The sequence below is a fragment of the Cryptomeria japonica genome, chromosome 10, assembly GCF_030272615.1.
Source record: "Cryptomeria japonica chromosome 10, Sugi_1.0, whole genome shotgun sequence".
In the NCBI taxonomy this organism is placed as follows: Eukaryota; Viridiplantae; Streptophyta; class Pinopsida; order Cupressales; family Cupressaceae; genus Cryptomeria; species Cryptomeria japonica.
Genome location: NC_081414.1, coordinates 676,413,014 through 676,425,976, shown reverse-complemented (window position 1 = coordinate 676,425,976; position 12,963 = coordinate 676,413,014). Strand labels below are relative to the sequence as shown.

Below are 12,963 nucleotides of genomic sequence, written 5' to 3'. Positions count from 1 at the left end.
AAATAAAAAGGAAAGAGCTAAAAAGGACTCACAATCAGTCCACGATTAAAGCCTCTCACAAATAAGATAGCTTTTCCATGATTATAAACCTGCACACAAACAAGAAAGAAAATGTTGGGGTTAAGTTTTTGGAGTCTGCCTAAGTTAGATCCCCTTTTTGGTGTTTCCACCTCCACGGATAACCCAGAGAAAACCATGGGGAAATAGATGATAAAGATAATGGAAAGACAATGCAAGATAGAAGAATGATAATGATAAGATGAATGGAAAAGAGAATAAGGACACTCCCCTTTCCAAGATGCTATGACAATGGCATTGTGAGCTATTCGAAAAGTTGTGACAATGGTAGTGTTTGTAAGAGAAGCTATGAACGATATCGAAAAACTCCAACCTGCAAGAAGTAGTCTCAAAAATGCCAAAAGATCCTCAAAATGTCTTCAAACTGGAGAGATATAGGCCCTGGATGAAAAACTAACATCGGTGGTCACATGCAGAGGTATTACAATTCCTTCTGAGCATAAGCGTAACGCTCAAACGGTCACTTGCAAACTATCATATTCATGAGACGCTAGCATGCCTCATGAACGTCTTTGTGCATTGTGAGAGTATTGAAGGTGACATATCGATAGAGTTGGTAAAATTCCATTTTGAAGCTAACAAGATGGTCTTGATGGACAAAAGGACAAAGATGGAAACACTTGACCTCTGATGTTGTGGAAGAAAATGCCACTTGTTGTATTGAATTGCATAAGGTGTGATTTTTTATATTGTACTAACATTGTTGACATTCATTCTTCCCGTACTTCTCATTATCAAAATGGGTTGCTAACATTGAGTGTCTACTAGCTAATTAGTAAAGCTTGAACATTGGATGCATCAAGAACACTTGAATAGTGAGGTAATCCTCTTGATTGAAGGGTTGAGGAGGATCTAATTCAAAATGATGAACATGGTGTGAATTTGTTGAATGGCATGTCTCATATTGTGAATGATAATTTCATGTCCATGAAAAGTTGTATCGAAGATCTTAACTTTTCTAATCCCCCTAATACCATTGAAAATACCATTTTTGTCCCAATATCATTGCCTAATGTGCCTACTTATACTCCACATGTTATGGCTACGTCAATACAAAATATCAATCCTACACATGTTACTCTTGTAGGAATTCCTATCATACCTCCTTCCATGAGTGTTCCATGTATTTCCCAACCATCCCCTATACCTACTTACCACAATGTCTCGTTTTCATATTCCAATTCTCCATCCATTACCCATAATATTCAACATCCTTCATTATCCAACATTTCCATTACCAACATATCCAACGAAGCAACCATTAATAACCTAGGCCAAAGTGTTTCATCTTTGCAACAACAACAACAACAACTCTCTTTCATTACCCAATCCAAATTCAACATTCCCACTTGTGACATTGCTAGCCCACATTCCCAAGATATAATTTGTACCATAATACCTCAATACATGGAAATCCCTCACCTCAAAACATATAATGGAAAAGGTGATAGTTTTACTAATGTGAAAACATTTCAAACCTTGTGTAGTGACTTTTCAAATAATCATAGATGTATGGCTAAATTGTTTTCTAGGACATTTAGAGACAAGGCCTTGCAATGGTTTTGTTCTTTTCCTCCTTATTCCATTGATTCTTTTCAAAAATTGGCTAATGGTTTCATTCAACAATTTCAAAACAATATTGGTCCTCAAATTTCTTTAACTGATTTGATTCATTGTAAACAAGGTGCTAAGGAAAAAGTGATCGATTTTATTGGTAGATTTAAACATTTGCATGCTTAAATATCTTATCATATGCCTAATATGGATGTTCAAGGAATTTTCATTTTTAATTTTCAAAAAGACATTAGAGATAAGTTATTGTTCTATGATTTTACTTCTTTTAACTAACTATGTGCAGTACTTCATAATTATCGACTTCAATTGAGCCAATTTGAGTCATCCACTTCAATGGCTCTGGTTGATAAGAATGGTGTCACTCAACAAGATTTCCAAAAGTTTTAAAAAACAATAAAGGATTCGTTAAAATTTAATAATTCCTCAAACAATGTTGATACGCAAGTGGTAGCTACAACACCAAGTGTGGCTCCTTTGTTGTCCATTTTTAAACCAACTCCTAATTTTACATCTTAATCTGAATCTTTGTATAATGTTACATTGAAGTTGATTAATGCTAATGTTTTGAAACTTCCTCCTATCAAACCACATGACCCTTCCAAATCATTGCTAACTTCACATGATCCCAAAGCCTTTTGCCAATATCACCGTCAACCTGGTCATGATACCAAGAAGTATTATAGGTTGAAACATCTTGTCCAAGACCTCATTGATTCCAATACCATAACTATTGCAGGTGTTAATGACAAAGGAAACAAATTAGTTGCACCCTCTAACTAAAATTTGCAAATATATCCAAATCCTTCACCTTCTCATTCTACCAACTCCATCGAACCTACAAACTTATTACATTCCTTTTCCACCAATATTATTATGCCTAGCAACCCTACTATCATGAATATTGATAATACATGTGTTGAGGCCAACAAGTATTTCAAGATCTAAATTTAAAAAATAAACTATTTCATGATCTAAATTTCACTTTCTCATAAAAATAAATCATTTTTAAATAATTGAATACCAACTACACTTATTCTTAAAGTAAACATAATCACACAATTTAATTCTTACAAAATGTTATCTATTTTTTTTTTTATACAAGAACAATATGCATAGTCAATATATAATAAAAGATTATTGTTTTGATAAACAATGTGCTTTAAGTAACAAGTATGTGGTGTTTATAGGTATTGCATGGAGGGAGAGCATCACTAGTGTCTTTATATGTCCAACTACAAATCAACAATCCCCTACTTACCTTCCTATTGGAAGTGGTTGTTGGAATAGATGCGCGTCACAACACACAAATATTTGAGTGGAAAACCCTAGAAGGGTAAAAAACCACTATGAAAGTAAATTTTAGTATTCCTCACTGGTGATTTAGAGATCCCAATCAAATCAAAAACAATTCAAAACCATTCTCCGAAAGTGCTCATGAGTTTCCAAGGGAAGATCTTTCTCCCAACTCACCTATTCTTCACTAGGCTTCTTGTTCCTAGCCGGTTCACCCAAAACTTGGTACAAACTCACCAAATAGCTTGACAACCTTGAGGAAGGCTTCTAAAAACTATTAAGGCATCATTACTACCCATTTCATGCATTGTTTCACTTTCCATAACCTCTCCCTAGATGAGTTGCTTCACAATGGCCTATTCTCCTAGTAGCCCTATTCAGAGGGTTTTTAGGCCTTAACTCACAAATTTACAAATGGATTCACAAATAAAATATATATTTGAACACCCATTATCAATTTACATAATATACTCCAAAACCACTGATAGTTTCTTTGGAACATGTGCATCAAAAATGGCCTCCTACGTTGTCCTAATTAGGCCTATTAGGCCTCTTTTACAAAGAGACTATCAACAAAATTCTTTCTAATCTACAATAAACTGCTCATACCTTAAAAATGGGTCTCAAATAGGTCAAATCCACAAGTTTTAAGGCAAGATACTGTCCCTTAGTCATGAGTTTACAAAACCCTTGTTTTTAAGCTAATGTGAGGAGGGTTTCTTAGAAATCCCACTTCCACACTTTCCCACATTTAACCAAATATTAAAAAACCTTAGAATATGTCTGAACATGCTTTTAGAACACTCACATTACCCTTCCCAACTTCTGTTCATTCGTTTCCCACTTCATACCTCTCATTTTCACTTGAGAATGTGTCTCAGTCCACCTAGCGCATCATCACAGAGCCATAAAAAGAGCTCAAAAACCCCTGTAAGTCATTGAAACACAAAATATACAATATAATAGGTCATTCCACCTAGTTAAAATTCCATACAGTGGGTGGAATGGCCAAAACATAAATTTATTCTTACAAGGCTTGTTGCTGCCCGTGTATAGGCAGTTTACACAAAAATGCTTATAAAATTCTCAAAACTTAATGAAACGACTCCAAACCAAATGAAAATGGAAGATAACTCAGATTAACATCATTCCATAATAGTTTCTTAGCATGAGAAGGCCATACAGAAGAGTACAATTTGCTGCAACGTGAAAAAAACAGTAAATTTCTGGAAAAGAATAATTTATTTATTTCTTCTTGAGTGCCATGTAAATTTGTTATCTCCAACCCCCATTCAACCTCTCAAGGTTCTTTTATCCCCTTAAAAAAAAATTTCAACCACCTTTAACCACTTTTCAAACTATATAACCGTTGGGGTTCCAATATGACACCTTTTTAAGTTGACAACTTTTATCATGACAGGTTTTAGCAATCTTTCCTTGTTGTTTACAAAACTTTGTAAAAAACCACCAAACTGATTTGAAATCACCCTAACATGCCTAAAAAATGTCAAATAGACCTTGGAACAATATTTCATCTCATGAATACATCATTTGACCCATGTGACAACATTTGACCCAAAAATTGAACTCAAACCTACACAAATGGTTCATAGAACCTTATTTAAATACATTTATGAGACTAAAAACTTAGATTGGCCTCATAGAGGCATATGACCAATTAGGTGCTCCTGCACCAACTGGCGCACCAACCCCTTTACAAGTTTAGGAGCACCAAATCCTCTTAAATTCAGGAGTACCAGCTCCATCTATCTAAAAGACTGAAACACATAGATTACTATTCTGCTTAGATTAACACCACTAGTTACAAATGGATTCTGTAACTCACAATTACACCTCTCACTCCTTTCTCCAAACACAAAACACACAATTTGATATATTTAAAAAAAAACATATATGACCTCTACAGTACACAGTCACATCCCTACTGATCTGCCAAAACAAAGTGTTTCATTCTCAGAACAAAATTAACTTTTCTTTGTGTGATACCATCTGCATTCATAGATCAAATATAATTCTTATCAACACAAACATTATGAACATCATTAAACTCGTGATCAACTTCCTATCATCTCTGCAACAAAAACTAAACATTGTACATTCTACAAAATTAAAATATTAACGTGCTATTAAGCATTCATTAGATCTACAGAAGAGTCGTTCTCTCTTTCAAATTCACATTCCAACCTTCATTAAGCAAGCTTCATCGTTTTTCAATCGATATTGAGTGGTTAGAAGAATCTGTTATTTGCAGAACTAGTCGTTGATGTTTAAAAACTTGAACTAGTCGTGATGTTGAGTGATTAGAAGAATCTGTTATTTGCAGAACTAGTCGTTGATGTTCAAAAACTTGAACTAGTCGTTGATGTTTAAAAACTTGAACTTCATACCCCCGGATTCTAGAGATTGACTATCAACTTTTGGCATAACTAAAAAGATCATAATAAGGATTAATATTATCAACACTCGAGACTATGTTGTTTATTATGATCATTAAAGTTCCTATCATTTTGACTGATTTCTGTCACAAGTTCTTGTTGCCATGGTGACAGGATGCAGAAGCTTATATTGCAACCCTTTGGTTACAAAATTTAACTAACTTGTTTTCATTAAAGCTTCAAGAGAACATACACTACTTTAAACAATACATCTCATCACTCAGCAAACATATTTTCAAGTAATGCATCATGTCATCTTTGCTTCTCACAAATCTTCAATAAAACCTACCTCAAATACATTTGAAACTTAGTGGACATTCATAATTGTCCTAACCTAGCATTAATACATAAACATCATCTTGACTGAAATGCCATCCTATATTATGAGAAGACATCTCTTATCGAAGCTATTGTCATACAATATCTTGAGCATTCAACTTACCATGTGACACTATTTGACATCAATGATAAAAACAATGCCAATAGTGGCCCTACCCTTTGTGATGGTAGCAGATAAAGAGATCTACAATCATACCATGTCATCTGAGAACTAAATGTGAGGTAATGATTTTATTGCTTGTAAACTATCACATAACCCTAGATACCCTCTAGCTAAGTATGGCATCCAATTAACATGCAACCTATCAAATATTGTGGATTGACAATGCAGGCATCTTATAAAGCATTTTATAACATTATCGCATATCAAAAGGAATTATGGGTCATTTTCCACCATTCATATCTCAAAATTAACTCTACAAAATCAAGAAAGGAATACTCAAATTCACACAAAAATATATAACTTAAGTGATGATAAAATTGAACTCAAAGAAAATATTTAACTTGAGATTAAACCACTTTCTTGTCTTTTCAGGACCAAACACATTTCGACTCAAATAGTTTTAAGTCCATTTTACCAACTCAATTGAGAAACAAAACATAAATTTAACTACTTCTTTACACTTCATCAAGTTCTTACCAAATAAATAAATGAGTTATAAACATACCAACATCTATGCGTGCACCTAAAGTTCATTTAGTAATATGTATTTATATTTATATTTATAAACATTCAAGTTGAATCAATTGAACCATTGTAGTAATCTACTTCTAATAGTGCTTGAGTTGTTCAATAATTTTTGGATTGTTGGAGTCTTTTGCATCAGTAGTTTGAATCACACTTTGTGATCTATCATCGAGTTAATAGAGAGTCGGAACAAATCAACAATAATACTTTTAACTGACTCACAAAGTTGTCCAAATCAGTGAGTTATTAGTTTTACACTATTGTTTTATATCAAATATACTAACTTGTAAAATTTTATAGCATTCACTAGATATTCCTAAGAGTGTATATGAGAATGGATTTCATTTTGAATTAGATTGCTATTGCTTAATCATCTAACAATGCAACTAAGTTTTATTTCCATTTTTCTAATCTCTATTTTTCCACTCAATTAATGTATATGAAAATAATTATACAAATGATTTCTTTTAGTAATTCTATGCAATGACTAGTTTCTCCATTTATCTTTTGAAATGTACAAATTACTAATGTTTATTAAGAAATACATATCTAAATTTTTTTAATGTTACAAGTAGGTGTGATAATAGCTATCAAAATAATTTACATCTTACATAACATATATTATAATATATATATCATAATTGGTCACTTAATGATTCAAGTCAACAATTGGCATGCCAAATTTGTATGCAAATAAAACTCAATATACAACATCAATAATAACATATTTTGTGGCCAAATTGATATCAACCCTAATACACATTATAACATGGCAATATTAACTCATATATGGACATAGTTATATTGACCAAGTACTCTTTTTAATACATAGCAATATCATGTTATTTATATAACCAAATTTGTATCAACCCAATATGCTTGCATTACATAACAATGTCATTGTTTATAAGAACAAATATATATTTTGATATGGCAATCCCATCGTAGCTATAAAATTGATGCTAATAAGGTATCACTATGTAGCTAGAAATTGTAGTGAATAAAGCATTTTTTTTTCTCCTAAAAATTGGCCAAAGATTAAATGCAATAACATATATATATATATAAAGTTTCTTTAATAAATTTATTAATTAAAAGAATTTTTACAAGAAAAATTGGGACAAGTTTTTCTATTGATGAATAGTATCCATGAAGGGCATTAGGGTTTTTGCATTATTGACTCATGAACATATTTTTAAACGCATGGAAAGTGTTATGTGCTTATTCTCATGAATTTCCAAAAGGAAAAATAGATATTTTGATCACCAAACTAACCTAAAAAGTTTTCTTTTTCTTTTGTTTATTTTCCTCACTCTTCTTCTCTACCTCTTCTTCTACAATCTTCTCTTCATAACAGCTGCATGTCCCCTTTGTTTCCTCCTCCTCCACCATAACTCCACATGTAAAATACTCTTCTAGTTGTAAAGCGGAAAAAATCGAACCCTAGTTGTTCTCCCCTCCCCAACTCCAAGGAGAGAGAAGGGAGAGTCACTAGGGTTGATGGTTTTCACTTAGGAGAGACTTTACATTCAAAAGAGGGGTTGAAACCCACAAGATCCAATCCCACGCAATGCAAGATTGGATTCTAAATGAGTTTCAAGGGTTGTGACATCAAGGATACCCTCTTTTGTAAAGAATTTAGATAGAAAGATTGAACTAGGAATGCATGTAGAAGCAAGAAAGATTCACTTATAAATAGAGATAGGGATATGGGATGAAGCTGCGGACCTGGAATTAGCAGTAAAATGTCGAGACGGTGCTGTTCTGTAAATTTGAGCGAAAGTTGACGGGACGATGGCGCCCGGCGTGCACACGGTCCTCCGAAAAATCCGCGAAACGAAGGGGGATCAGTTCGTCTCTGCACAAGGATTCCAGATCTTCAATTACAGCCGCGTACCTGCAACCTTGTTGTAAGAATGTTTGTATTCTTACATGCGAAGGTGTAATGTATGTAGTATGTTGTATGTTGTATGTGATCTCCTCTTCAATGGTTGAATCCTTGTCTTGAATGCAACACCTAGCCTTGAATGGAGACTTAGAATGCTCAATTGCTTGAAGGGATGCTTGAATGCTTGAATGTTTGAATGTTTGAATATCGCTTCCGCCTTTTGCACACATATGTCCTCCTCTCTTTTTGAGAGAGGGAATGTAGTTTATATACTTGTCAATTAGGGCTGATAAACTGATTTTTCCGACCTTGGGCCGACCAGGAAACATTATTTTCCAATTTGCAAACTTAAAGACCCGATGCCCAAAAGAAATCGGGCCCAAAATAGGGCCAGGGACCAGGGCGCTGGGCGCCATGGTCCCACCTCCCGGGACAGCAGGGTGCAAGGAGGGATCAGGCCAGGGTGCAGAAAATGCAGTTTTTGATGTCACAAGCAGGTTTTGGGGTCTCCATTCAGGTTCAACGTTGCGTCGCCATCGTGAAGACCCAAATGCAGTCGAAATTGCAAGTGTCGCAATTTTAGGACGCTACACTAGTCCTCCACTCTAACTTTTTGGAGTGTTGTGAGATTTTTCAAGGAGAGATTAGGGGAGAGTGGTAATAATTTTCAAGTCACTCCACTCCAATTTTATCTCCCCACTACTCAATAATAATCTCTCTCTAATTTCCCATGCCCTTCTTCTTTCTTAGTTTTTTTTTAATTTACAATATTTAATTTAGTTTTTTTCTATGATTTTATGTATATATTTTCATTTAAAAAATATTCTATTTCTTTTGAAATCAAAAGATGGTTTGTGAAATTTCAAGTTTCACAATCAAAACATGTTTAGTAGACATAACAAGCAAAATACTTCTAAACATTTGACCAAGAGATATTTCGATCATAATTTTGTGTAATGATTTCAAAAAAAGGATTATTATCTAGTCATATATATTCTACATATGAGGTAACAACAATGACAACTTATTCATTTGTGCAACTCTAAACCAATACACCTATAAAAAGATAACATGACTAGTTTAATTTTTAACAAAAATGATATGCATGGCTAACCAGTGGTGTGTGTATTCAACAAGTTATTAACACATGTAATCATGACTCTTCGTGATCTTGTATCCTCTCCTTGATGATACTCTCCCTCCTCAACTGGGAGAGGGAATTGTACTTTATCCTACATTCAACTCATTACAACATCAAGAGAGTTAGTCCAATAAGATATAACACATTTGTATATCAATTTGATGATCATCTCAAATAAATCAGCGTCGTAATATAAAACATGGAGCCTTGTTAATAATTTAAATTTGTTCAAGTGTGCCCTTTATTTATTCATTGCTTTCTAACAATGATAAACTTTTACATTCACATGAGTGCAATCATCACCGATATTCATTCATATTCAAAAATGTAAAAGAAAATCATGTCTTTCATAGCTTCACTTAATTTTAAATAATTGAAATAAGTCTTAAATATCTTATCAAAGATGTGTTTAACAAATAATCTAATGAATATAAATGTGTCATTCCTTTCGAGTATAATGAAGTAGTTTCTCAACAATAAGATTCCAAAATTGTAAATGACAAAACATAAGAACCACGTGTCTATCATTAAATTGTTAGTGAAATGTTTAAATCAACAAGAGATAATATAGATCCAAGTCAAAAATGTGATTTGTTGTGGGATCCCTTCAATTACTGAAGCAAGAACATCCATCCAAACCATGGCTAAAGATAAATCTTTAGGTATCCTCTATCAAAGAAGAGAGAAAATTCGCTTTAACATAAAAGACCATTAAACAAAGCAATCAACTCATGTAGGAGATGTCAAGATCATTGTCTTGGAGTTACATTTAACATGGTTAAAGATGAGAGAGAGAGAGAGAGAGAGAGAGAGAGAGAGAGGTCATTGTCTTATATTTCCTAGGCGTTGCTTAAAGGAAGCTTTAAAAACTGTCTCCTATAGAGCATTGGAATCAATGCATTAGATATTTATATGTGAAACCCACTCCCTCTATAAACAATTAATATGTTGACTCCAATATATCAATTGTTTAAGCTCTACCTTAAATATTGAAAAATTTACACAAAATTTAAACAAAAATAAATACTCGAATTTGAATCGCCCTTGAAATACATTTAATAATCAATAGCAGCCCATTTTGACTTGATTATTTGCTCTATTGGGGTGCCCAATGGGCATCATGTGCTTTATAATCTGTATAAGGAACTACAATCCACAGTTCCAACATATAATTGATCAATAATTAGTAAGTGTTCAAAATAGATATTCAAAAACTTGAGACCCATTGTCCAAGAGCCTTATTCTAATGCTATGGAATCTTTGATTTCAGACCATGATGAATCACATAATCATTCCAAAATAGATAATTAACAGTTAGTGCAGAATTCTTCAACTAATGTTACAGAATGAGAAACCTAAAATCTGACTGTTCCATTGATAAGAAAACAAAGTAAAATAATCTGTACATTGATGACAAAATAACAATAGCTTCATTGTTTGTTAAGTCAAACCCTACGTTTTCTTTTCAATCCAAACAACTTGAATCCATTTCGTTTTTCTACAATGGTCTCCAACCTGGGCTTCCAAGCCTGCCCTCTAACCTTTACCATCTGTTGATAATCCTTCTGCAACTGAGGAGTACTGCACAGACCCGAATGACTAAAACAATCATCTTTACTAGATTGGGCATTCATCTTTCCATTTTCCAAAAGCTTCTGAATAAATTGTGGTAAGATCTTGAGCTGTAAGCGCCCATCTTCTCTCTTCTCTATCTCAAAAGTCTCCACAGACATCACACAACATCTGCCATGAAGGGGAGAGACAGCTTTGGAGCCTCCACCTGCTAAAGAAGCCAACCAAGCAGCTGACAAAATGCTTCCCTGCATTCTCTCTGGAAGAAGAAAATAGCTCTGCCCACCTTCCAATTTCTCCCCTGAAGATAAAACAGGGACTTTTTTTCCAATGTAAAAGGAATTAGCATGGCTTACAATTCTCTGTGGGTATCTCTGCATGAGTTCAGAGGCAGTAATCCCATGCTCCTCTAGAGCCCCCACACTCCCATCTGAATGAATCACTGAGATTTTATGTACAGGCTTGTGCCGCGCTCGCCACAGGTAGTTTCTCATCTTGATGATAGATTCTAAAATACTGATGTAAAAGTGGATCACCACTGTTTCTGGATTAAAATGTGTAAGACTAAGAGTTGAACCTGCTGTTTCTGGATTAGACTGTGTAAGAGTCAATCGCTGCTATTTCTTAGACTGACTAAGAGCTGATCACTGCTGTTTCTATTGATTCAAGAGATTCAAGAGCTTCTTGATCAAATGATCAAGAATCAGACTAATTGATAATGGTCTTGGATACATCCAAAGACTTCTAGATCACTGCTGTTTCTGGATTAGACTGTGTAAGAGTTGATCGCTGCTGTTTCTGGACTGTATAAGAGATGATCACTGCTATTTCTATCGATTCAATTCAAGAGATTACAAGAACCTCTTGATCAAATGATCAAGGATCAGACAAACTGACAATGGATGAATTACAATTGCCTCATTATATAAAGATCTTGAATACATCCAAACTCCATTATTGGATCTGTTGAGGGAAATGATTGAATATGGTTGGATTTGTTGGGGAAATATATAAATGGGTTTTTAGTGGGAATAATGACCATTCAAAGTCGGTTACAGAGAGATTTGAACAGTGGACAGGTGAGTGTAGAACAGATTGAAACAAATGACTGTACTGTGGTCAATGCACCGGCTATTTACAACAACCCATGAAATGATTAATTGTTGTGTGCATGTGCTGTAATTGGTGTTTGACCGGGTCAAGTGTTTGAATTGCGTAATATTTGGTAGAAGATGCCAAATTATTGAAAGATTTTCCCTCGCCATGACCGAACATTTAGCTGGCATCCGTTGTTGCCAGCGCTCTATCTCATTTAGTCAAAGTCAGGTCAACATTTTCTGTGGTCAAATTTTTTTTATTGCTCTTTAAATAAATGTATTTTGGGAAATTGAATGCTAGAATTCGGTAAAGATTTGATTCCATTTCTGTGTTATAATTTTTTATGTTTCTGCTTACTTTTTTTTGGGTAATGTGATCAATGCTTCTCACATGTAATCTAAAATAATAAAAAGAAAAAATGTAAAAAATTAACGGAGTTGCTTTATGGATAAAATAACATATATATTGGTTATTTTATTTATTGTAGCAGTTTTTAAGGTATGGTCAAGGTGTATAAGGTATGGTCAAGGTGTATAGTAGGTGCTAGCTACAACTAACTTGTCAAATCTATAGTTTAGAGGGTTTATTGTAATATTTTTGTTTTTTTTTAATATGCAAGTCAAGCTTATTTAGATAACCTTGCATTAATGGAGATCATAAGGTGGGCTTCCTCTTTTAGTACTAATAATAAAAATATAAATTTAAGTCTAACAATTCAAGAAGGGTGCAAAGTCTACGAGTACAACTATCTAGTAGAGGTTTAAACTATGGTAGATTTCAATTTCAGAAGTTCAATAGTTCAAGAAGGGCGTGTGAAACCCAAAGCTTAATGGTC

The 12,963-nt window shown here is 33.9% G+C and overlaps 1 protein-coding gene across 1 annotated transcript; it reads right to left on the bottom strand.

Moving 5' to 3' along the window:
* Nucleotides 1–10,903: 10,903 nt before the first annotated feature.
* Nucleotides 10,904–11,524, bottom strand: LOC131027748 (uncharacterized). Its single transcript, XM_057957840.2, has one exon. The coding sequence runs from the start codon at nt 11,522–11,524 to the stop codon at nt 10,904–10,906; it is 621 nt and encodes a 206-aa protein (XP_057813823.1).
* Nucleotides 11,525–12,963: the final 1,439 nt, after the last annotated feature.